Source organism: Colletotrichum aenigma (assembly GCF_013390185.1).
Source record: "Colletotrichum aenigma strain Cg56 chromosome Unknown KSG_Cg56_contig06, whole genome shotgun sequence".
In the NCBI taxonomy this organism is placed as follows: Eukaryota; Fungi; Ascomycota; class Sordariomycetes; order Glomerellales; family Glomerellaceae; genus Colletotrichum; species Colletotrichum aenigma.
Window position 1 is genome coordinate 4,527,504 of NW_023500912.1, and position 23,254 is coordinate 4,550,757.

The 23,254-nt window shown below is 55.5% G+C and overlaps 9 protein-coding genes across 9 annotated transcripts; 4 read left to right on the forward strand and 5 right to left on the reverse strand.

The window, feature by feature from the left end:
* Positions 1-34: 34 nt before the first annotated feature.
* Positions 35-546, reverse strand: smg1 (Small nuclear ribonucleoprotein G; the record flags this gene model as incomplete). Its single annotated transcript, XM_037325479.1, has 4 exons — positions 35-112; positions 168-242; positions 296-367; positions 463-546. 4 exons carry the CDS (start codon positions 544-546, stop codon positions 35-37), a joined length of 309 nt encoding a protein of 102 aa, XP_037176088.1.
* A 275-nt stretch (positions 547-821) lies between these two features.
* Positions 822-2,318, forward strand: CGCA056_v010233 (uncharacterized protein; the record flags this gene model as incomplete). Its single annotated transcript, XM_037325480.1, has 1 exon — positions 822-2,318. One exon carries the CDS (start codon positions 822-824, stop codon positions 2,316-2,318), a length of 1,497 nt encoding a protein of 498 aa, XP_037176087.1.
* Positions 2,319-2,564: 246 nt separating this feature from the next.
* CGCA056_v010234 (putative endoplasmic reticulum membrane protein) lies at positions 2,565-3,786 on the reverse strand (the record flags this gene model as incomplete). The annotated part of the gene is made up of 2 exons (XM_037325481.1): positions 2,565-3,173; positions 3,235-3,786. The coding sequence occupies 2 exons, from the start codon at positions 3,784-3,786 to the stop codon at positions 2,565-2,567; spliced, it is 1,161 nt and encodes a 386-aa protein (XP_037176082.1).
* Positions 3,787-4,631: 845 nt separating this feature from the next.
* Positions 4,632-6,009, forward strand: CGCA056_v010235 (uncharacterized protein; the record flags this gene model as incomplete). Its single annotated transcript, XM_037325482.1, has 4 exons — positions 4,632-4,756; positions 4,811-5,094; positions 5,148-5,289; positions 5,352-6,009. 4 exons carry the CDS (start codon positions 4,632-4,634, stop codon positions 6,007-6,009), a joined length of 1,209 nt encoding a protein of 402 aa, XP_037176081.1.
* Positions 6,010-6,322: 313 nt separating this feature from the next.
* On the reverse strand, positions 6,323-7,274 carry CGCA056_v010236 (uncharacterized protein; the record flags this gene model as incomplete). Its single annotated transcript, XM_037325483.1, has 2 exons — positions 6,323-6,945; positions 7,001-7,274. 2 exons carry the CDS (start codon positions 7,272-7,274, stop codon positions 6,323-6,325), a joined length of 897 nt encoding a protein of 298 aa, XP_037176084.1.
* Positions 7,275-8,163: 889 nt separating this feature from the next.
* Positions 8,164-10,071, reverse strand: hus5-1 (SUMO-conjugating enzyme ubc9; the record flags this gene model as incomplete). The annotated part of the gene is made up of 1 exon (XM_037325484.1): positions 8,164-10,071. The coding sequence occupies one exon, from the start codon at positions 10,069-10,071 to the stop codon at positions 8,164-8,166; it is 1,908 nt and encodes a 635-aa protein (XP_037176083.1).
* A 4,127-nt stretch (positions 10,072-14,198) lies between these two features.
* On the reverse strand, positions 14,199-15,372 carry CGCA056_v010238 (uncharacterized protein; the record flags this gene model as incomplete). The annotated part of the gene is made up of 2 exons (XM_037325485.1): positions 14,199-14,851; positions 14,904-15,372. 2 exons carry the CDS (start codon positions 15,370-15,372, stop codon positions 14,199-14,201), a joined length of 1,122 nt encoding a protein of 373 aa, XP_037176080.1.
* Positions 15,373-16,486: 1,114 nt separating this feature from the next.
* ZNF207 (BUB3-interacting and GLEBS motif-containing protein ZNF207) lies at positions 16,487-17,683 on the forward strand (the record flags this gene model as incomplete). Its single annotated transcript, XM_037325486.1, has 4 exons — positions 16,487-16,550; positions 16,609-16,707; positions 16,769-17,136; positions 17,189-17,683. 4 exons carry the CDS (start codon positions 16,487-16,489, stop codon positions 17,681-17,683), a joined length of 1,026 nt encoding a protein of 341 aa, XP_037176079.1.
* Positions 17,684-19,523: 1,840 nt separating this feature from the next.
* On the forward strand, positions 19,524-23,091 carry CGCA056_v010240 (uncharacterized protein; the record flags this gene model as incomplete). Its single annotated transcript, XM_037325487.1, has 5 exons — positions 19,524-19,826; positions 19,931-20,364; positions 20,412-21,132; positions 21,183-21,768; positions 21,818-23,091. The coding sequence occupies 5 exons, from the start codon at positions 19,524-19,526 to the stop codon at positions 23,089-23,091; spliced, it is 3,318 nt and encodes a 1,105-aa protein (XP_037176643.1).
* Between the last annotated feature and the right edge of the window lie 163 nt (positions 23,092-23,254).

Below are 23,254 nucleotides of genomic sequence, written 5' to 3' on the forward strand. Positions count from 1 at the left end.
CTCGTGGAAGTCGACCATCGAGTCGTTTGGCAATCTAGCCTCTCTGCTGGCGGTCGTCGCCGCCAATTCTCTCCAGCGCCTCCAGCATGACGACTGAGTTGCCGCGGATGACCTGGGTGAGGTTAGCATTGAAATGGTAAATCTGGCGGAGAAAGCGGTATACGTACGACCATGCCTAGCCTGACCTTCTCGCCGCCCTCCTTCTCCTCGACCGCCTCGTCCAGAACAATATTCAGGAAGACCTATGGAGCTTGTTAGCTCGGAACTCCAAACGACAGAACCAAGAGCGTCGTACATCGTAGCCTCGGAGAACACCGATAACCTTGCGGCTGCCGTTCAATTGGACGAAAAGTCTCTTGTCGAGGTACTGCGATCAACGTTAGCGATCATGATCCAGGACAGAAGGGGATGAGCCGATAGAGGAGGTGCCAAAGTAGGCACTCTCCATTAATCTGGTTGTACATCGTACAAGTCCGGAGACTCGGGAATGTCCGTGAGGAAAATGGGCCTCCGTACCTTCTTCAGCTCGGGCTGTGCGGGCGCCATCTTGTGCTGTCTGTCTGTGGGGTGTGGATGGGTTGGATATGGGTGATGTCAATCGAGGCGCGAGATGGGCTTTGCGACGCGACGAAGCTATCGATGCTCTGTAGCCTGCCGAGGGGAGCCTGGCCTGGGCGGTGTCGAAATTTGGGTGGGTCACGTGGCGATAAGAAATCTTATCTGCGCGTTCTCAAGGTGAGGTTCCCAGGCACCTGAGCGGCCTCGAATTACTGGAGCTTCAACACCTTCAAAATTCTACCGAAATTACATCATCTGTCAGGATGAGCTCGTTCACGCCAAAGAGGAAAGCCCGTGTGATCAAAGTCCACGGCGAAGAGGACGACGATGCGTCAAAAAGCTCGCCGGAGCCGGTGAAGGATGGTGAGTCTGCAGTCCCCGTCCAGAGACGATGCGCTGATGCCGTTCGCAAGGCTAATGGGGTGGCAGACGGTGCGCCGATAGCAGTCAAATTCACGCGAAAGCCATTCCGACAGAGCGGTCTACGAAAGAGCATCAACTTCAGCGAGGTCGACGACTCCAATGGCGGTGCTGCGATCAGCGACTCGGGCAAGTCCAAGGGCTCCGCGCAAGGGGATGACGAGGAGGATGACGGCCCCGTGGTGATCCGTCCAACGGTCAGTCGTTCCGGGTCTTTGAAGCAGAAGAAGCGCCAGTCTTCGTCAAGACTGTCGTTTGGCGGTGCTCAGGCCGGCGGTGACGATGGGGAAAAGACCGAGTACACCACGCCCAAGAAGGCTAGCCTGGGATACACAGCTTTGGAGAACAGCGCCATCAAGAACCGTCTGCCGATGCGCTCCTTTCGCGACGAGGAAGAAGACCGGCCGAGGTATAGCAAGGAATACCTGGACGAGCTACAAAACTCGACGCCCAACACGCCGCAGAACCTTGCATCGCAGCGCGTGCACGACGAGGACGAGATGGACCTGGATGCGTCTGAACTCGAGGGGGCACTGATTGTCAACTCGGACGAACTGAGCTCGCGACCTCAGCAGACGAACATCCTTACCGACGCGGAGATTCAAGAGCGCAGAGAGCGCAGGGCACGATTAGCACAGGAGCAGTCTGGCGACGACTTCATTTCTTTCGACGATGATGAGGGCGGTGCCTCGCTGCGCAAGAAGAAGGCTGACACTCGGCTTGTGCCTGAGGATGAGGATCTTGGTGAAGGGTTCGACGACTTTGTTGAGGACGGTGGGCTGTCACTAGGTAGAAAGGCCGAGAGGGAAGAGAAGCTCCGCCGGCGGCGCGAGATGGCAGAGCAGATCAAGATGGCCGAGGGCGACTCTGGTGACGAATCGGACGCTTCGGAGGCGGAGCGGCGTGCGGCGTTCGAAGCAGCGCAGACGCGCTCCGGCATGGATGGTTTGGAGAAGCCTCAGACCAACCCGGCCGAGCACCTTCTGCAGGTACCACCCAAAATCACGCCGTTGCCGGACCTGTCAGAGTGCCTGTCGAGGTTACAGATGACGATGCGGGCCATGGAGCTGGAGTTGGCGGACAAGACGAAGCGGGTGGAGGAACTGAGGCAAGAGAGGGAAAGCATCTTGACCAGAAAGGATGAGGTGCAGGAGCTTCTTAACGAGGCTGGACTGAAGTATACCAGCGCGGTCGGGACATCATCAGCCGCAGAATCTGCTGCACAGTCTCCGGCAAGACAGATCGCGAACACTGGCGCCAGTGAGTTAAGGGTAGAGAGGGGGCTGGAGAGCCTTGGTACGACACCAAGTGAGCGCCCGGATCCAGATGACCTGGGTTAGTTGGGTTACGTACGTGCACCTAGCAAATTAATGATACCCAACATAGACTGCATTCATGGAACCATTGCTTCAATTCTTTGATTGTCTAAGAAATAACCTCTCCATGAACAGAGAGAAATGTCCTGCCAATGCCAACGCCGCGTGAGAATACACCTATGGTACAGACTACCACTTGCCAATTATAAGCACAGTCACTACACTCATTCCAATCCACCTTAAGCACGCAAAGCCTTATCATCGATGGCTTTACTTCGATCTGGAGACGCCAGCACCAATGACGCCAGGAAGCGGCTCCTCGCCGACGTTGAAGAGGAGAGAGATGGCGAAGTAGAGGGTACCAATCAAAGCGATACCGAAACCAGTGAAGAGCCAGAAGGGAACGCTGACATCAACCTTGCTGCAAGCAGGTCCGCCCCAGTGGGTGACGCTCCCAGTCTTGTTGGACTTGGTGGACAAGCAGGCGCAGGCAAAGCAAGTGCCGGTAGACTGGCCATCGGCCTTTTGGTACTTGTTGACGCACTCGCCGTGGCCCGAGCAGTTCCTGGTGTCCTTGACACAGGCGTCGGCCGATGAGAAGCAGGAGGGGATGCTGCCGCGCTTGATCTCGCCGGGGAAGGGGGTGGCGCTCTCGGCGGGGCTCGTGGGCGCGGGCTTGTCCTGCTTGTCGGACTCGGTCTTCATGACGGACTCGACCTGGCGGCGGCGAAGCTCCTCAGGCTTGGAAGACCAGTGACGAATCTGAGAGTTGCGGGAGGACTCGGGCATGGCAACGAGGATAGTCTCCATCTCGCCGTTCTGAGCCAGCTGGCGGAGGAGGGAAGCGTTCTCGGAGAGGGAGTTGATGATGGAGGAGTCCTGCGAGTCCATTGGCATTAGCATTTGGGCATCCATCATAGCGGTTGAATAGTTAAATTACCTTCTTCACGTCGTATCTGACGACGGACGACTTGCCACTCCAGCACTCCTCGGCAAAGGGGTTGATGGCCTTGTCGAACTTGCAGCCCTTCGGGGTGACGCCGACATTCTGGAAGTCGTTGGCCAGCAGCAGCGTGTTGGCAGCGGCGGAGGGTGCGTCGCCGACCCTGAAGCTGGGTCCAGCACCAATGGACTTTTGAAGCGCCTTGGCATCATCGCCAGTGATGCCCTCGAGCATGACAACAAGCTGGGACGGGTTGGTGGAGGCGGCGTTGCTGAAGAGACCCTGGGGCGACAGGCCGAAGTCGTTCAGGTAGTTGACTGCCTTCTCGCTGGACATGGTCTCGGGGAGATCCCAGGTGCCATGCTGGCCCTCGGGAGACAGACGCTGGAGGAGGATGAGGCGGGCAATCTGTCGTGGTAATGATGGGATGTCGGAACTGGAGGTTGAGGTCTGCTTCGATTGCAGGAGATATACGTCAGCGGGCTGGTCGGAGGACAGCGCGGTCGCGACGCCAGCCAGGGCTGTCGCAAGCCCAACGGAGACCTTCATGATGTCGAACGCGGTGGATGGAGCTCGGGGATGGATTCGACGATGGGGTGTTGTTGACGGGTGGGCGAGCTTGATGCTGCAGGTGGCTGCTATCTCCAAGGCCAAAGCTGCGTCGAGTCGGCACGTAAGTCGACGGGAGCTGTCGCAGCACGTCCCAGGTGCCTGTCTGGATCCATTGGGTCGACCCCGTGGCGGGATCGAAGTGGCTAGTGTCCCCGGTCAAACCATTCATCCGACTGTGGCTTGACCCCTTGGCTTGGGTCCAGGGAAGTGGAGCAGGGGTCGTGCTGCCCATCGATGAGGGTGCCCCGTGCATGCAGAGCGTCCACACTGTACGCTGCGCTATCGGCAGGCATCCTTCAGGGGGGCCGATGCACTGGCGGGGTGAGGGGCGGGAACCAACAAACACTGTGCGCCGACATGCATCTAGAACTCCGGCCGGGAACCTGAGCGGAGGCGCGCAGCGCAGCCGCAGCTGTTGTTCAGTTTGATGTTGGAGTCGCCTCGGGCTGCCGTTGCCTCTGGAACAAACAACAGCAAAACGCTGCATTCGAGTCGCGGCAAACCACGTCAGCCTTGCTAGAAGTGCCGCGCCGTCTGTGTCACTTCTTTCATCCTCTTGTTCGCATTACTACACGGTCATCTGCCTGCCGTCCCGTCACTTCCATCCCATCCCACCTCCGCCGGGCAACCCACGTCGATTCGCATCAGTCATCGCAGCCAAACTTCGTCCGTCTCCCCCGACTCCGATATCCCGACCGGTCCATCGCTGCACGAGAGGGACATCCTTTTGCTACCGAACCTACCACGGCCGCCGTCGCTCGGCGTGCCCCTCTGAATACACGATGTGGCGTTTCTTCAGGCCACGCGCCAGCACTCTCGCTGCTCGGGCGCTCGCCCCGAAGGTCCAAGGCCAACAGACCATCGTCGTCCAGAGGGTCAAGGTTACGAAGTCTCGATTCAGGGCCAGGTGCGCATCCGTTACTTCCTTTGCTCCATCGGACTACAGCTGACTTACTGCCAGGTCGTTCTTTCTCGGCGCAGGCATCTCGCTCGCCTGTTGGCAAATGTACTGGTCGACCGTCCTTAACCCGTTCTTCCGACATGTCGATCGCGAATACGAGAGTCTTTCGGCCGCGGAAAAGAAGGCGCTAGATGAGGAGATGGATGAGGAGACGGAGCCATGGTTTATTCCCTTCCCGTTTACGACGAAACAAGTCAGCCAGCCGCCGTACAAGGGCACCGACCCGGAGTGGCGACAATACGTGAGAATCAGCAAGGACAAGGAGCTGCAAAACCATATACGGGGTATGGATGATAGTCCGACTAGGATCGCGATAGATGCTGACTCTGGTGGATAGCTGACCTGGCCCACTGGGTGCGAAGCGCTGTCGAAAGGCACCCTACCTTGACAGCGAGGTGTGGCAATGTGGTGAACCTGCGGAGATACTGGCTGGACATAGATTTTCCATACCGTCCGCCACCAGTATACTACTCTTCTGGGTACGTTGTGCTCTGGCTTGTACCCTAGATATACCGATATGCCCCGTACTAACATGGCGCAGTTTGCTGATGCAGGATGACGGACTGTACTGGTCAACTCAACCGGTCGATTCTTTAACAGTCAACAGGCTGCGCAAGATTCTCTGGCCAGAAGCCATGACACTCTCGACATGGGCCTTCACGTCGGCCCTGGTGAAGCAGCACTTCGAGGGCATATCTCGAGCGCTCGGCTTCGAGCCTAGCAAGCCGATGTCGCCGTTCCCGTCATTACCCGGCGGCACTGTACAGCAGACCAAGTCTGAAGGGCCGCTCCCCTCAGCTAACAGACAGACCCCGGACGGAACTCCTGCAGAGAACGCCTCCCACGATGTCAGCAAGACTTCTGACTCACGACAATCGGGAGAACCCGAGAGCGGCGGCAGGACCAACTTCGTCAGGGACACAGCCATGTCTCACATCGAAGGCATGAAGCAGATCACAGATGGCCCTGCCCGCGAGTTCAGAAAGAAACTGGCACAGTCATGGAAGCCTACCCGATCTTACCCTCCGCGAGGCTGCATCCTGGTGTCCGGCTTTGTCGAGATCGAGCTGCCCAGAGGCTTCGTCGTTATTGACGTTTGGGGCCACTGGAATCCCAAGACGGAAAAGTTCGAACCCAGATCGACCTACATGATACTCAGAAGAATACAAATGAAGCAACAAGCCCCTGCTCGAGGCTGAGCAGACTATACAAAGGCATCTTTTTTGCATACTGGCGGCGTTGGATTAGCGGTGAGCATTTTATTATCTTGGGGTGTCGTCGGCATCGGTTTGGTGGCATGAAAACACCAGCGATTATCCGCATGGAGATGGGGAGGTCTGCCAGACCTTTCCGGGGCTGCGAACCTGCATTCCATACAATGATGGAGTAAGCGTTCTTCTATTCATTATCAGAGATACCATAGATTGCGTGAGGCGGGACGGTTTCAGGGGTTCAAAAGTCCTCTCACAATTCCTTCCTCATAAATTTGCTCACGCCTAGTTTTCTTGGCTTCTACCGTGCGTCTCTGACTGCTGGTGGCATTTCATGTCTGTCGTCTCCTCCTGGTGCCTCGACCACCCCCGCCCCATCCATTTCATAAAGATGTCGCGCTTCCAGCTCTTTCACGCCTGTGTACTTTTCCGAAGTAACTTCGCCCTGCACCTCTGCCTTGGTTTTCTTTGCGTGGCGCCGATAAAACCAAACCGCCGCCAAAAGGGCCAAACCAGCAACAAATACACCAACTCCAACCCCGATGCCCGCAATCGCGCCGACACTGAGGCCCGAAGAAGGTTCATCGGGTGTGTCTGTTGATGTCTCTGCCGGCGCGGTAGCAGCCGCAGTCGCGAATCCTTCACTCGTGCTCTTCGCGCCCTGGCTCGCGGAGCTTATTGTCGTTGTAGCTGTTGCCGCCGCCGCCGCCGTCGTCGTCGTCAAAACCTGACCCACGGCGTTGCCAACCGTCGCGGCAGGGAGCTTGAAGACTGCCGTCGAAGTGCTGCAGCACCGTGTCTTTTCCCGGTCCGACTCGCAGCAGTATTCCGCCTCCGCGCCGTACCCCTGCCGGTCACACTCCCACACTTGGACGCCGCTGCTGCGGAAATCGTAGGCCGAGGAGTTGTCTGGTGAATCTTGGTCTATGTCCCTATCAGCTTCGTCAGGTCTTGATGGCGAAGGCATAGGGCTTCTTACTCAGGAGACACTGCTTCGGGCACAGGTCGCTGGTCCATTGCGGGTCGGTACACGTCCCGCGGGCATAGCTATTGCCGCTGCTGGATGTCGTGTCGTCGAGGAGGCAGAGGCCGTTGGATAGGCACGCTTTCGATGAGCCGCAGCACATGCTCACTGGGGCGGAGACGTTGCATGGCACATCGGTGCTCTGTCTGCCGTTGGGAAAGTAGCAGAGGAGCTGGGCCGTGGCCAGGTGCAGTGCTGCCACGACGACGAGAGTGCCGCTTGCCAACATCATGGAAGCTGTTTTCTGGTGCCAATGGAAGGATAAGGAACCAAATGAAAAGAAGTTCTGGAATCTCGGAACGTGACAGATGTGAAAGAGGATTCAGCGGCAGATTTAATCGACGGATGTTCACCCCGCACCAGCTTAAGGCTGGTGGGAATGACACCACGATAACGCTCTAGTTGGGTCTGGTGCGACTTCCGAATGATCCTTCAAGTTAATTAAAGATCAGACTTCACGTTGACGCAGGGATTCAGCGAGTCGACGGTCTGTCGTGGGCGTTTCTTGGCTAATTTGGTGGCTGAACCCCCTTCCAGCGCATGGCGCTAAGGCGGGAGAGGCGAAATCGAAGTTGATGCAGTAGCGTCAAGTTATATGCAGATGTTTATCGTCAATGAATGAGTTACCTGCTTGTATCTTTTTATATTTAATTGTAATACTTCTGTTAGTGACGACGAACTGACTGACGATGATTTTTACTGTATTGACAAAGAGTTTTGCTTGCCGGGAAGTTTTAGTTAGCCACCAGGGAATTATCTCCGATGATTTTCAACCTTGGCATATTTGATACTTCGATTAAGACGATAGCAGCAGAGAAAAAGATGACGAGGAGGAAGGATGATGGTAGAGGACGATGACAAAGGACTATGATGAACGGCGATGACGGACGACGATGATGAGCGACGACGACAGAGATAATAAAAGTGAGTGCACGGGAAATGCAGTCGCTTTAGCACCTATAAGAAAAGCAGGGGGTCTTGGTAGATACGATTTACACGCGTGGGTGATGGACACTATCCGGCTAGCGAAGCTTTTGAAAACCTATATGGTACAAAGAAAGATCATCTCCTGGGTATCACATCCAACTCCTTGCGCCTCCAACTCCTGGCTCCCCTTGCTATCTTTGAGCTACCTGTCGCTGCTGACCTTTCTTCTTGGGGAAGAAGGTGATGCCTTGGAGTTTCGAAGCCGTTGGCGGAGCTTTCACATACTGATCTCCATAAAGCCCGACGCTTGGCTCAAGTTGACGTCTAAGAGCCAGCGCAGTCGTCGCCGGCAGACCCCACACAGAGTACCCCCTTGCCATGCTGCTCCTCACACACTCTCGCAAATGAGAGGTGAACCACTCTGCGCTCGGTTTGTTCTCGATACCCATCTCGCCAAAGAAGTCGTGGAAGTTGTCGATGTCATGGAGGCGACGGACATCGGTCGACAACTGGAGGGCAGCCCCTTGGGGTGGCGCACCGTGGCGATCGAACAGCTCATCCCGAACCTCAACCAGGCTCTTCTCATTGGATGGCCTGGCGATGCGCCGGAAAAGCTCGGAGAACATCAACAGGCGATATGACGTCCGGCTTGCCTCGAAGGTCTTGCGCAGGCGGAATGTCGAGACCTTGTCCGGTTCCAGGTAACTGAGTTCCGCCCTGTTCGCACCCCTCTTGTCGAGCATCCAGACAACGTTCCGCGTGATGGCTTCTGTAATAATGGCCTTACGCATCTTCTCTGTGATTGCTGCGTCGCTGATGAGTAGATAGACGAGAAGATGGCCGAGATTGGGGCAGGCTTCCTTGGAGGTTTGGCCCTTCATGAAGTTCTGGATCTTGGCGTTCGCGGCTCTCACGAGCGATTCGTCGCTGGTAGCGAGGCAGAGAAGGAGGTGGTATAGATGGAAATAGGACTCTATCGCTTTCTCTGACGCATGGCGAAGGGTGCTTTTCCGGCTCGCCCGGTCATTATCATAGTCGTGTGACGGCCTTCTCAGCGCCGACTTTGCCTCAACTTGGTTGAGTCGTACCACAATGTCGTTCATGAAGGCTGCAAGAACGTCGACAGAGGACCGACTTGGCAGACTCGCCTTGCCTGCAATGGCATCCAAGACGGGAGGGACGTCCTCCTGGACGGATCTCCAGTGCCGGCGTGAAATGGGAAGCGGAAGCCAATATTGAAAGCGGAGGTTGTGGACGGATAGGCGAATGCCAAGATCGCGGAAGGCTATTTGAGAGATCAGGTCAAATTCGGATTCAATTGAACGCTTCCCTTGCCCTGATACTTCGACTCCCACACCGAGCTTCGCGTTCTGGAAGTTCCTTTTGGAAAAGAAGCATTGCAGCTCTCGCAGGCGAATCAAGTCAAAATCTGCGATAATTTTGGCGACCCTTGGCCAGGCGTGGGAGAACGCAATCAGCTCCTCAAAGTCCATGTTCTCGAGGGTGTCCAAGATCAACTCGTCCGGCAGCTTGGAGAGGGTGCACTGGAGTTGCTGGTGTCTTTCTTGCTCCGTCTGGACGTCTTCGGTTGGGGGCTGCGCTTTCGTGGCATACCGGCGAAGTCTCCTAATATCCGCCTTGGTCTGCGTGCCGTCGAAATCGCAGCGGGAACAGACGAAAGTCTGCTTCATGGCCAAGCTCTCTTGCCGAAAGTGTTTGAGACCGTACTTTGCACCAGTATATATCTGCTCGACGTTCTCGCTGTTGAAGAAGCTCAGCATCTGGATAGCGATGCCCTTGAGCGTGTACGCGGGCGTATACCCCTCGGATGTGTTGAGAATGGACGCGCAAATGTACGAGCTGAAGACGTTGGGATGGTTCATCTTCGTGTCCATCTTGATTCTGGGGGCGACAAGAGGGTATCGGTCTCCAAACTCGATGGTCATGTGGATCGGCATCCAACCCTCGGCCTGAACAACCAGGCAAGCTGTTTTAAGATCCTCATCTCTCGTTCGAAGATAAATACGGGGATAGGGTTCGCGTTGAAGCTCAGCGATATCCTGCAGAAGGCGTTGTCGGAGATGGGTCTGGGACGCCATAACGACAGCAAACGACGACAGCAGACGAAGATAGTGGACAACGACAACAGACGACGACGAGAGACGATGACAACGAAGACAATGCCAACGACGACAAAGACGATAAAAGCGAGTATATAGGGAACGTCAACTCTTATGGGAAGTGTGGTTGGGATGTCTTTGGCGATGTTCGTTGATGGATGGAGGGTAGAGCCTGCTGACTGGAAGACGGAAGACGGATAATGGACGCTCGAAGAGAAGTGGACGTTAAATAAAAGACAAAGACATTGAGGCCGCTTGTCGAAGGTTTGTTTTGTCGGCGTGTGAGTCGAATGGCGGCTGCTGACAGTGGAGGTCGTTTGGCCTCATCCACCTTGCGGGTTGATTGAGGCCTCAATGGGGCAGTGGCATCCTGCGCTTTGGTCCTTCCTCACGCATCTCCGCACCACAATTTCTTCCTTGAATAAAACATCAGCAGTTTCAATTGGATCAAGACACCCCTCTGGAAAGGAAACAGGCACCTCTCTGATCGGAAGCCTGCCTTTTCTTTGAGTGGAAAGGCAGCGAAGTACCGCAGCCGCAATGGATGTCAGCAAGCTGGATAGCCGACATTACTGGCGCAATAAGCCAACAACACCCTGCACATGGGCGTCAAAATAAGCTTAATTGCCTTGCATCGTACAGCTGATTCCCAATTTGGTATCTGTGGTGGTCGCCGCGGATCATGGTTCTGCTATTGCTCGCTTCTCACGCCAAATTCGGAACAGCGGTCCGTTCTCGCATGTGGACTATCGCGTGTTTGATTCTCATGAGCTGAATTACATTGCTGCTTTGAAAAGAGCCAGCCCCAGTGCTCATCGAGTCGTGATGCAAGAGATGTTTTGATTGATGCGGTCTATTCTCCCCCGTCTTTCTATGATAACTCTTTTCCCCTCCTAAGAGATTCGAAGGTCGATGTAAGAGAATCTACATGGACAGATGATACACTGATCAGCGAGCAAGCTCGCCTGTTTGACTGCGAAACAAAAAAAATCAATACTCAAGAATTCGCATTTGCCTATTCCAGGCCTGTGCCGGGCAGCCAGGCTGAAAGTTGGCTTTACCATCGCCAACCCCACCGACTAGGGCCAGTTTAATCAGAAACTACAAGCACATAGTTTTAACTATCGTCCAATGATGTTAAGGTCAAACAAGCGTGTAAGGGAAGGGGGTCCAGCAGGGGACTTAGACATCAGAGGCAAGTGTCGGTCAGAGAATCAGGATAGCATGAGGTGAGTGTGGGTGAGCGTCGGTGGATCTCGGTAAGACTCGGTGAGAAAGTCTGCCTTCGGTCAGGCAGATTGTCTCTGTGCACGGACCACATAAGCTGTTCAGGGTCTACCTCCCCACCCGCATCCCCCAGCTCTTCCCTCTTCCAACGTCACCTCGTCCTTCCCTCTTCTTCCTCTTCTTCGTCTAGTAGGACCACCCTGGCACAGGACTCTGCTGGAGTCCTAGCAGGGCTTCATGATACCTTCTCTCAACATCAAGCATGCGCAGATAATCGATCTAGTAGATGCGCTTGCATTTCAATTCATTTCATTTCTGGGCCAAATGGTTTATTCCTCCCTTGACTTACAAGCAACGTCGTGATACTGTATTGGTGGCTCTGCATGCGTGCGGACACTGCGAGCATCGACGACAGCGACGACTTCACTCACGATAATTTCCAAGGCATCACTCTCAAGGCTTTTGGTATGAACATACTCAATTCGTTAACTTTGCGATTTCCAGACAGTTCCTTTCAAAGGAGTTGGTCAAGGTTCATCATCTCCAACGCCCAGCGCCAAATCAATACCATCGTCACACTAGCCCCAACCGCCATTGGCTCAGCATGTTTGCATTGGCTGAGCCATTTTCATCAATACAAGTAGGAAAACAGCAAGAATATCCGCTAAACAACATCGTCACCAACTTCAAACCACCGCTCAACCCCTCAACGTCTTCCTCCTGCCTTCACCCCAGCCATATAAGCCAAGGCATCGTTCACTAGAGTAATGGTTAGTCGCAGATCCACTGATGAACACCAACAGGTGAGATCGTGAGGTGCGGGGTAGTGCTTACGTTGTGAGTCGACCCTCTCTCGGCCAGCGAGGTACCACGTCTCGTTGACCCTGTCCTCTTCCCTCTCGTCGCCCAGACAGGGGAAGAATTGGACGTCTGTTGAGAGGGGAGCGAGGTCTGGTGTGCGAAGACGGGGAATTCGGGGTGCCCGTGGTGGGAGCGCTGCTTCGTATGGCACCAGAGCGGGTTCCAGGGTGTCATCGGGGAAGAGGATGAAGTCGTCCTCGGGTGCAGCCGAGAGGTCCTTGGAGTCGGGTCCATCATCAAAGAGGCGAGCGTCGTGGAAGCGATGAGCCCGAGAGAGGTGGGCGTCGTGGTAGCTGCTTTGGTCACTCCATGACCCGATTGCGAGGAGGTTGCTCTGACTCCGGTCGCGTTTGTGCGATTTGCTGGTCCTCTGGGGTGCCCGGGGCTTCTTACGAGGTTTCTGGGTGCTGTGGGAGTACTCCTCGGTCATGTGACCCGGGAGAAGGCCGGGCGAGTAAGGTTCTGGGTGGAATCCGCGCGGCGAGGGCTGGTTGAGCGATGTTGGTGTGAGCTGACCGCGAGGGCTGAGGAGGGCAGGCGAGGTGGTGAAACGGTGAGGGGAAGTGTTGCCCTGCGATGACGCCATGCTGTAGTCCATTTGAAGCGAATGGCGAGTTGGTGATCTGAGGTGCGGTGATTTTGTGGCCTCTGAGCGGGACGAGAGGGTGACGGGTGCAAGCGCCATTGTTGGGTGAGTCCTGTCTACTGATGAGCACTGTGTAGTAGAGAGGGGAGAGTGTTGATTATCATGATGGATGATGATTACCTGGTGGTATATGTGGGAGTATGAGGAGGAGTGGTCGAGATGAGGTGATGAGGGCCTCCAGTGAGGTGGGAAGGAAGCCCGGTTGGGGGGGAAGGGCAGCTCCAAGTGGTAGCTGAAGGGGATTGATGGTGTTGAGTGGTCTGGGCAAGGTGCAAAGTGATGGCCAAAGTTGGTTTTGGGGTGCCAGGAGAAAGTTCTCTGATAAAAGTGAAGAAGCCAGAGGAAGAGGGAGAGGTTGAGGAAAGGAGGGTGGTGGGATGCCAGCGGGTTTTATGTGGTGAGTGTCCCTGCTGCGCACTCTCCTCGGTATGGACCAATGAGAGTGCCGGATTCCACTCACCCCCGTTGAGCACCTCGTCCCGACCCGACACACCTTGGCCCGCACTACCCTCCTCTTCCTTCTGACGGCATCCAAGTTGGATATCATCACAGGTTCGGTCCTTTGGAGTTCACCGAATCAATGCAATTGCTCGCAGGGCTTAGGAGACGTCGTTGGATGATGCTGGAAGCTATTGGTGAGCCTTGGAGCAAGTGCGTCGAGGCCGGCGACGGTGATGACTTCTTTTTCTTTCCGTTGTCAAGCCCGTCTTTGATAACATCCCAAGTACCTTCATGTGGTCTGGGGAGATGAATCATGCTGTCACTTCTTCTTTCACTCGTCTGGATCTTGGGCCGTCGTCTTGGTGTCCTCGAAGAGCTGCAAGTCTGGCAGGTTCATTGCGAGCATTCCAAACCTCTTGCTTTTGGCTTGAAGGATCATGCGAGGGCAATCGAGTGATGGAATCCAATGGATGGCAATGCTCGTCAATTTCTGCATTTGATGGTGGTCCCGAATGAGCTCTGCGATGCCGTATGAAGTAGATACGGAAGTTCTCTTGTCATGTGACCCTCCACTGCGCTCTTCCTCAGAACCTGCCCCGTGCACCCTCCCGCCAACGCCCCGTTACCTCCCCAGCTTTCATCCCCCACTTGCCTCTCGTCCTCGCCTCTTCTACTCATCCTTCATACTCATCCCTCCTGCTCACCTAATCCATTTCTCTCCCTTCCAACCCTTCTCAGCCGTCACTATCGATAAGACTATGCCCTGCTCCCCGAACCTATGTCCCACCATCCAGTTATCAGAAGTCGATCAGGCCTCTCAGTATCCCCTTCGTCTCTGCCAATCTTACCTCGTCATCCCAATATGATCCCGAGCTCGCCAGCCGAACGTCAGGCTTTCTGCATAGCTTTCCTCTATCGAGACGGCACCACGTCAGAAGCTGTGAAAGCTACTGGCGCCGACGTCCCAGTCAAAGTCAGGCTGACGTCCCCCCTCCCACCTCCACCACCAAAAGTCCACTCTCGTAAAGAAGTTGAGCTTCTTGAGGCGCTCCGAGTCCCAGAAGAAAAGCCCGAAGAGCCGGCAGTTGGTCATGCGCAGGTCATTGTTGGCGAACCCGGGGAACCACTGGTACGCCCAAAACCATGCCTCTTCGGGCCCCGTGTCAGTGTCATCGGTGACTATGGATCGCCGCATGTGTTCTTCCCACTCTTCAGGCGTCCATGCCGTCACGGCTTTCTCGATGGGCAGGTCGAGAGTGTTTAGCTCATTGCATTTGTCGACGGCATCGGAGAACCATACATAGATGTCGCCGACTCTGTTGTAGCTGGCATAGCGTGGTTGCTGCGGAAGAGAGGCGAGGAGCTGATAGAACTTGGTAGCAGGCGTCATGGAGACTTTGTAAAGGAACTTGATACCGAAGCACAGGAGTCTGGCTTGGTTTTGCTTGATGTGGCAGTCACCCCGCTCCAAGTTGGGCGGGAGGATGGGGCCGGTCCAGTAGACCACTTGTGCTCCGTTCCTGGGGCCGCAGTGGTGCTTTGATAACGCTTCCAGCTTTCTCAACTCCACGAGAGCATGTAATGCTGGAGGCGCAAGTCAGACATAGTGGGGATTCGACGAGGAGATGTTGCTTACGGGGTCCAATGACTGCAGCTGCGAGATAATCCCTCACGGCGACGAGCTGCTCCATCTCCCAAGGCGACAGGTAGTCAAAGAAGTGTGCTCTTTGGAAGTTGACGACGTCAAGATTGAACCGCACGACTTCCGGATCCTTGAACAGGTTGCAATAGACCTCGAAGCGGTAGAGTGCCCGTTGGAAGCGGGCCGTTTCCAGTGCGGAGGGTTGATCCGCTACCGGGGGAGGTTGTGGCCAGTCTCGGCGGTCGCTTGCGAGGCCTACTTGTTCTTTGGTGAGACGCTGCAATGCAAAGTCTTGGAATTTGGTTGTGAGATGAAGAGCGCATCTATGCAGATCTGATAAGGCGGCTCCGTCGGCGAGGCTGATTTTGTGAGGGATGAGCGGTCGCTCTTTGACGTATTTATCGCTATACTCAACGACAAGATTGGGGTCTTTGACATCGAACTTTGAAGACTCTAGGGCCATGATTGTGTCGGGCAAAACTCGTCGGTCGATTTCGTTTAGAATGACCTGACGACATGCTGAAGGGGCGCAACGAAGCCATGTTGGAGAGGTAAGGGCTGCATTTCTGAGAGAGCTGAAATCCGGGAGATGGGAGAGCACAGAGACCCAAAGCTCATCTGGAAGTGCGCTTCTCGCTGTTTCGGTCGTCATCGTTTCTGAGATGACCCGTGATAGATGTTGCGATGAGTCTAGTCAGACGGCGAGAATGATGAAATCAACCAAAGCTTGGGAACTTCCAAATTTGGTCAAGAAAAAAGAGAAAATGAAGTATGAGAAGTAATGCAATGACCAAGTGCCAGACTTAATGATTTAAAGAAGGGGCTGGCAGCATGTGAAGTGAGCGGGGCTTGGCACGGTGTCGTTCCTCTGCTAAAGAAGTCCGTCTTGTGAAGTTGCGCCAACGGAGCCCCTGATTGACATGCACTGTCGGGATTGTGGAAATCAAGCACCAACTGAGCGGTACAAGTTACCCTTGGGCCGTTTGGTCTTCGTTCGCGACCGCAATGTGTACACGAAAGCAAGACGAGAAATGTGAAAGAAAAAAAAGAGGGCAGATAAGCCGGGTATTTGGAAGGAGTGTCGTCGTAGGATGGATGATACTGCGCCGCGCCTGACCCCCCCGCGGATGGGTCAAGTCCGCGACGTGGAGGGCCGTGTGGGTACTCGACCGCTGCCGCCGCTGGAAAGTACCCGCACGCCATCGACTCTCCGAACACTCCGAAACGGTTGTGGCACAGCTTCGGATATGGCTGTGCGTCTGTGGCTTTCCTCACTCGCCACAAGTTCCCCTCCAGCCACAAGATCGAGAGCATGTGGCTCATGGGCTAATCCATATCCGGCTAGCGCTCAATTGCTCTCAAGTCCTGTCGACGGTGCTTGCGAAGGTTCAGCGGATTGATTGCTGGCCAGCAGCTCCCGTCGCGCGTCAAATCCCTTCTCGGCGCCTGCCTTACGGACCTCTTCGCGAACGTTACCTCAACAGCCGCATCCCATTTCGCGTGTCCAAGTCGCGCATTTACGAAACGAAGACCCATTCGAGCTTTCGTTACTCGAATTTCGATTCCGAATCGCCGCGATGGGCAAGAAGCGCGGCCACCCCGACGTCGAGGACGTCCTATCTCGACCGTGGTGCTACTACTGTACGCCCAGCTCATGCTTGCTTCCATTGCCCGGATGCCCATGCTGACTTGTTACCAGGCGAACGTGATTTTGAAGATCTGAAGCTTCTCATTTCTCACCAAAAGGCCAAGCACTTCAAGTGCGACCGATGCGGACGTCGTCTGAACACAGCTGGAGGTTGGTTGAGCTTGCGCCGTCGCCTCCAAACTGTCGCAAGCTAACGTTTTTTCTTTTCCAGGTCTCTCCGTCCATCTGAACCAAGTCCATAAAGAAACTCTTACCCAGGTCGAGAACGCGCTGCCCAACCGCCAGGGACTCGATGTCGAGATCTTCGGCATGGAGGGTATCCCCCAGGACATCCTAGACCAGCACCGAAACCGCATCATCCAGAACTTCTACCAGGCCCAGGAGGATCGCCGTATTGCCACTGGCAACCCTTTGCCTGGACAAGCAAAGCAGCCGCGCAAGAAGCTCAAGGTTGAGACACCTGAGGAATTGAAGGCGCGTCTCGCTGAGCACAGAGCAAAGAGGGCCGCTGGGCAAGTTGGAGGAACCAGCGGCAGTCCCGCCAACGGCGCCCCTGCCAGCGCAAGCCCTGGTGCATTCGTATGTGAAACTATCCTGTTGACGGCAGACTGTGCTCTAACAAGCATTGCAGAACAACTCTCCCTACCCCCCACCCCAAGCACCTTACGGCGCTCCTCCCGACCAGACCTACCCGCCTGGAGCTGCACCTGGCGCTCCCCAATATCCCCAACAGGGATACCAGTCCGGTAACTACAACGGCTCTTCGCTGCCGGCGAGGCCATCAAGCGGCCCGCAGGCGGCTGCCGGTCTTCCGCAACGACCGCCTCAGTACGGCGGCCAGTTCTGGAATGGTACCGGCGCTCCGCCTCAATACCCTGGCGCATCGACTGTCGACGAGCTGGTATCGGGTGCGGCACAGCACGGCGACGAAATCGACGAGCTCATTCGCCGGGCCGAGTCTGGCATCAAGGCCCCGAAGCCGGAGGACGAGGAAGCCGCTGGAGAAAAGAAGTCGAAGAAGGACAAGGAAAAGAATGTCAGGATGGTTTACGCCGATACCGAAGTCAGTCCGGAGGAGCGGATGGCGCAATTACCCAAATACGCCTGGACGCCGGTTGCCTCGTGATCGATGGCCCTTTTCGAGCTGGACGTCGGCCGAAGACACGGCGGTCTCAAAACGTCCGACCTGAGGCCCAACGATGTTTCCATGCGAGATTGCGAATTTCTATCCTCGGGGCAAGGACGGTATCCCATCGGAGCGGAGTTTCAACGGCGTAGCTGGGTTTAGGTTGTACGTAAAATGTAAGGGATGCACTGAAAATTCCGTCATTGTACTCGTCGCAAGCCATGGCGCTGAACATGATTGCAGATTTGACGCTTTAGATGACATTTTTTTCGTGAACGCGCCTCCGTTGTGCATCAGTCAGGACTTGACAGCCACAAATTGAAGGAGAGCTCTCTAGTCAATCTTTCTCGGCTATCATCATTGGAAGCATGAGCATAGGTTAGTCTTGCGATTCTCTCCATCATCAACAGGGACATCAGTTAGATAGCTGTGAGCGCGGCACTCCTGACGATGATCTCCAACCTTAGGAGAGACTCATACGCAGCACTTTTGTTTCGATGTCATGGACGTCTGAAAGAGACCACTTTCTCTCGGCTGAGGCTCGTACGCCCTTGCGCACGGCTCACAGCGTTTTGCCAGCAGGTTAGTAACAGCAGATGAGAGCCGCAACATGGATGTGAGGGCTTCACGTGGCCAGGCCAGAGCTCAGACAGCATTCCCCTGCCAACATCATATCGCGAGTCATTATGAGGGAAGGTCAGTAGGTCAGAGGAGCTCAAAGGTTCGTTCGACAATGTTTCGAAGTTCAAATGTCTAGACGGCTCGTACGCATTGCCTCATCTTCCCAGTGCCAGGGCGCCATGTCCCAGAGCCGGGTAATTAGCGGTCGGTACTCGGAACGCCGTGCTTGTATCCGTACACGCCATCAGGCAAATTCGTGGAGATGGCTCGCTTTGCGGCTAAATGCAACCTCTCCACTTTGGGTGCCACGGGACTGCATTTCCCCCGCAGTCGCTTTTGCCGTCCGGGCCACGCCGTTCTCCAAATTGACGGCTTTTGGGGTAGTTTGCTCGTCGTCGTTCGTTCTCATGTTTGCTATTTCTTGAGTTCTGTATTGGAGTCTTGGCTTCTAGCTGGATGAATGATCCAAGTAGCCACGATCAGCCCAGCCGAGTCTTATGACCGATGCCACAGAACAAACGACTTTGACCGGCGAACACCTGTAGCTGTATTGGCCAACGCGTGGGTAAACATCCATTGCCGGTAACCTGTCTCGTTTCGAGCCGGTGCGCCGTCCTGCGGGGAAGCTCGACTCAAGCATCTTGGAGGTTGGGGTTTTCCCAGTCCTCGTGGAAAGACGGCTTTTCTTCCTACAGGGGCCAAGAAGCTAACCCGCCCCCTCTCCGGCCCGTCATCGACGCTGCTTGGCTTCTCTGTGGCCCTCTTTAACCGTCGGTCAGGCACGATCATCCCATGTAAGAAGAGGTCTCCAAATGTCCCTGCGTGCGAATGCCGCTCCATCATTGGTGGCAAGAGGACTTATTGTGTCTGTGGTGTCATAATTGGTTGCGCGAACATTTGGATACTACCAGACCATGCCTGATCAATCTACTTTTCCCCATGGAAGCATCATCCCGGCCTCGTTCTCCAACCGTTCCTGGCCTGAGGGTCGTATCGTGCCGGTCAATTGGGTACTCAGCTGCGTCCGTATAAGAGCTCAAGCTGTTCCCCAGATTTCTCCCGTGATGCCGTCTGTCCCGTACCCTGCTTTGCGCCTCGCGTGCGTCTCTCATCCTGCCTTTTTGACCTCCCAGCCGTGGCCAGAGGCTGTCTTTTCTCAAGTAGACAGGCCACTATTCGCCAGCTCCTTCACGACCAGGTCGGTCGGAACTCTCCCACCATGAAGCCCTTCTCCTGGGCAACGCTTGCGACCCTGGCACCTCTGGTGTCAGCTTTGGGACAGCAGGCCATCGTCTCGTTCAAAAACGGCGACAACACGTTCCAGATCGCCGGAGGCAATGTCAAAGCCGGCCAGATTCTTGTGTCCAGCGACGACTACTGGGGCGTCATTCGAGCTGCCGGAGATTTGGCGGTAGACTTTGGTCGGGTCACTGGCACAAATTACACTCTCAGCAATGGAGAGGGCGGCGCGAAACCTGCCGTCTACAGCTACGCTCCCGTCGATGTGAGCAACAACACGATTGTAAGTTCTGTCACCAACTTCATCAGGTCCTCTAGATCGTCCAAAGACGCCAGTGGCTTGGCTAAGATGCTCTGGCCCAAGATGGAATGACTGACCTTGTAAAGTACCGCGTTCAAGACAAGCAATCCTTCGACGGCCCCCAGTACTCCGACCCGGCCCCGGGCAGCACCGTCATCATTGCCGGCACTATCGGACACTCAAAGTACATCGACGACCTCGTGAAGGCGCAGAAGCTCAATGTCAGCGAAGTCGACGGAAAGTGGGAGGCTTTCGTGAGCCAGTTGGTCGATGAGCCTATTGCGGGATGCTCCCGCGCGCTCGTCGTTGCCGGCAGCGACCCCCGAGGAACCATCTACGGCATCTACGATGTAAGCGAGCAGATTGGCGTGAGCCCTTGGCACTTCTGGGCCGATGTGCCCACGAAGAAGGCCAAGGAGATTTACATTCTGCCCGAACGCAAGGTTCAAGGTTCGCCGTCGGTCAAGTACCGTGGTTTCTTCCTCAACGACGAGCAGCCGGGACTTTCCAGCTGGGTGTCGTAAGTACAACGGCCCAGATGTCTACCGATTGCTAAAGAAGAGACAGCACGCAATGGAATGATACTTGGAACAACGCCGCGGGGTACAACCACCAATTCTACAGCCTGGTGGGCGAGCTTTTGCTCCGCCTGCGCGCCAACTACCTCTGGCCGACACTCTGGGGCAGCATGGTCTACGTTGACGACCCGCTGAACCAGCCACTTCTCGATGCGTACGAGGTTGTGCTTGGTGGTTCTCACACGGAGCCTCTGATGCGTGCTCAGAATGAGTTCAAGTCGTTCTATCAAGGCCAGTGGGCCTACAACCTCAACAACCAGACGATTGACGAGTACTTCAAATATGGAGTTGAGCGTGCCAAGCCGTATGCTCGCAACAGTCTGTGGACCATGGCCATGCGCGGCACTGGAGACACGGCGATCGAGGGCGACTTGGGTGTCGAGGGTATCATCACAATGCTGGAGAAGCTTGTTGCTAACCAGCGCAAGATCATTGCCGATGGTCTCGGCATTCAAGATGTCTCGACTGTCCCGTCGCTGTGGTGCCTATACAAGGAGGTGCAGTCATACCAGGAGAAGGGTCTTCACGTACCCGAGGATATCACTCTTCTCTGGGCCGACGACAACTGGGGCAATGTCAGACGACTGCCTCTGACCAATGAGACTGATCGCAGCGGTGGTGCCGGTGTCTACTACCACTTTGACTATGTCGGTGATCCGCGAGACTATAAGTGGATTAACACGATCCAGTTGGAAAAGACGGCGGAACAGGTGAGACTCTCCCCGTTGTTGTCTTGTTTGAACTCGACTGACTGAAGTAGATGTACCTTGCCTACGCGCGAAAGGCCGATCGTATCTGGATCGTCAACGTGGGCGATCTGAAGCCTCTCGAGATCCCCATCAGCCACTTCTTCGACCTTGCATACGATACCGAGAAATGGGGCCCTGACAACACGCAAGGATGGCTGAAATCCTGGGCCGACCGCGAATTTGGGGCCGACCACGCGACAAACATCACAGATATCATGACCCGGTATGGAATGTACGCTGCTCGCAGGAAGTACGAGCTGGTGGAGCCTCAGACGTACTCGATCATCAACTACAACGAGGCGGACGCTGTCTTGGAGCAGTGGGCCATTCTGCACGAGCAGGCCCTGGCTGTGTATGATTCCCTCGACAAGGAGTACCAGGCCGCCTTCTTTGAGATGATCTTGCATCCCATTATGGCGGGAGAGATTCTTCACAAGATCCAGATTAACGGGGCCAAGAACCAGCTCTATGCCGGGCAGAAGCGAAACCTGGCCAACGACGTGATTGACCAGTCGAGAGCTCTGCTGGCGGCCGATGCCGACCTAACCATGAGATGGAATGACCTCCTCGATGGCAAGTGGCAGCACATGCTTGACCGTAAGTTAGCTTGGGAATCTGAGGCTGGGATGGCACTGACGAGTTGTAGAAACCCATCTGGGATACGATGGATACTGGCAGCAACCCATGCGAAACACACTCCCCGATATGCGTTTCGTCCAAACCGCGTTTCCATCTCTGGGCGGCCAGATTGGCGTCGGCGTCGAAGGATCCAACGCCAGCGTGCAGGGAGACGACAAATGGCACACCAACTCCGCCAACGACCTCTCCACTCCTCCTCTTGATCCGTACGGTGCCGCCACTCGTTACTTTGAGATCTTCACCCGCGGCAACCAGGCTTGCGAGTGGAAGGCGAGCCCGTGGCAGCCGTGGGTCAAGCTTTCGCAGTACAGCGGCGCCGTCGGCGGCGACAACGGCACTGACGCCCGTGTCTTTGTGTCCATCGACTGGGAGAACGCACCCAAGGCCCCCAACACCACGCAGGTGTACATCAACGTGACGACCCCGTGTCGCGGGATGGAGAGATACGCTGGCCAAGGGCAGAGAGTCATCGTTCCCGTTGCCAACCGTGCCGTTCCGTCAAACTTCACCAAAGGCTTTGTCGAGTCTGACGGGCATGTGTCCATCGAGGGTCCTCATTACCAGAGCATCGTGCCGGCGAGCAACAACGCGAGCAACAGCAGCCTCAAGTACCACACCTTTGAGAATTACGGCCGCACTCTCGGCGGCGTCGGCTTGTACCCTGCCAACGCGGAGAAGGTCAAGCTCGGGGAGGGCCCAGGCCTGGAGTACAACATGTACCTCTTCACCAACACCAGCAAGGCCAACGTCACGCTGTACCTCTCGCCGTCTGCCAACTACCTCGGCGACGGCAACCCGCTCGAATACGGGATCTCGCTGTACCCCACCGGCGGCAGCGAGCCTGAGCCCAAGAGGATCCAGCCGGTTGGCAAGACCGAAGGCGCGAACATGCCCGACGGATGGGGCTATGCCGTGGGCGATGCCGTCTGGGGTCTGACTGGCAACTACACGACGACATCGTTCAACGTCACCCAGGAGGGCGCTTACACGCTGCGTGTGTGGGCTCTCATGCCAAACATCATCGTGCAGAAGGTCGTGGTTGACCTCGGCGGCGTGCGGAAGTCATACCTCGGGCCCCCGGAGAGCTACCTCGTGGGCCGGGACGAGCAGGGCAAGTACAACCAGACAACGTTCAGCAGCAGTCCTGGCGTCGTGGGAAGTGACGCGACGCGACTGGCGCAGAAGGCAGACAAGAAGAGCATAGGCACGAGGACGTGGGCCAATAGCGCTGTGATATGTGTGTTTGCTGTGGTTTTGGGTGCTGTCTTGAGCGTGTTCTAATGTTGGAGGTCGATGAGTGAATGACCAGAAAAGAGATGGTGTTTAAACAAAGACAAAAATTAGTCGTCACATGGTTCTCCAGTGTAAATAAAAAATTCAACAGCGATCGTATTATTCCCATTCTGAAGCACTAGGCTATACACCTTTTTCCACACCAGACCTC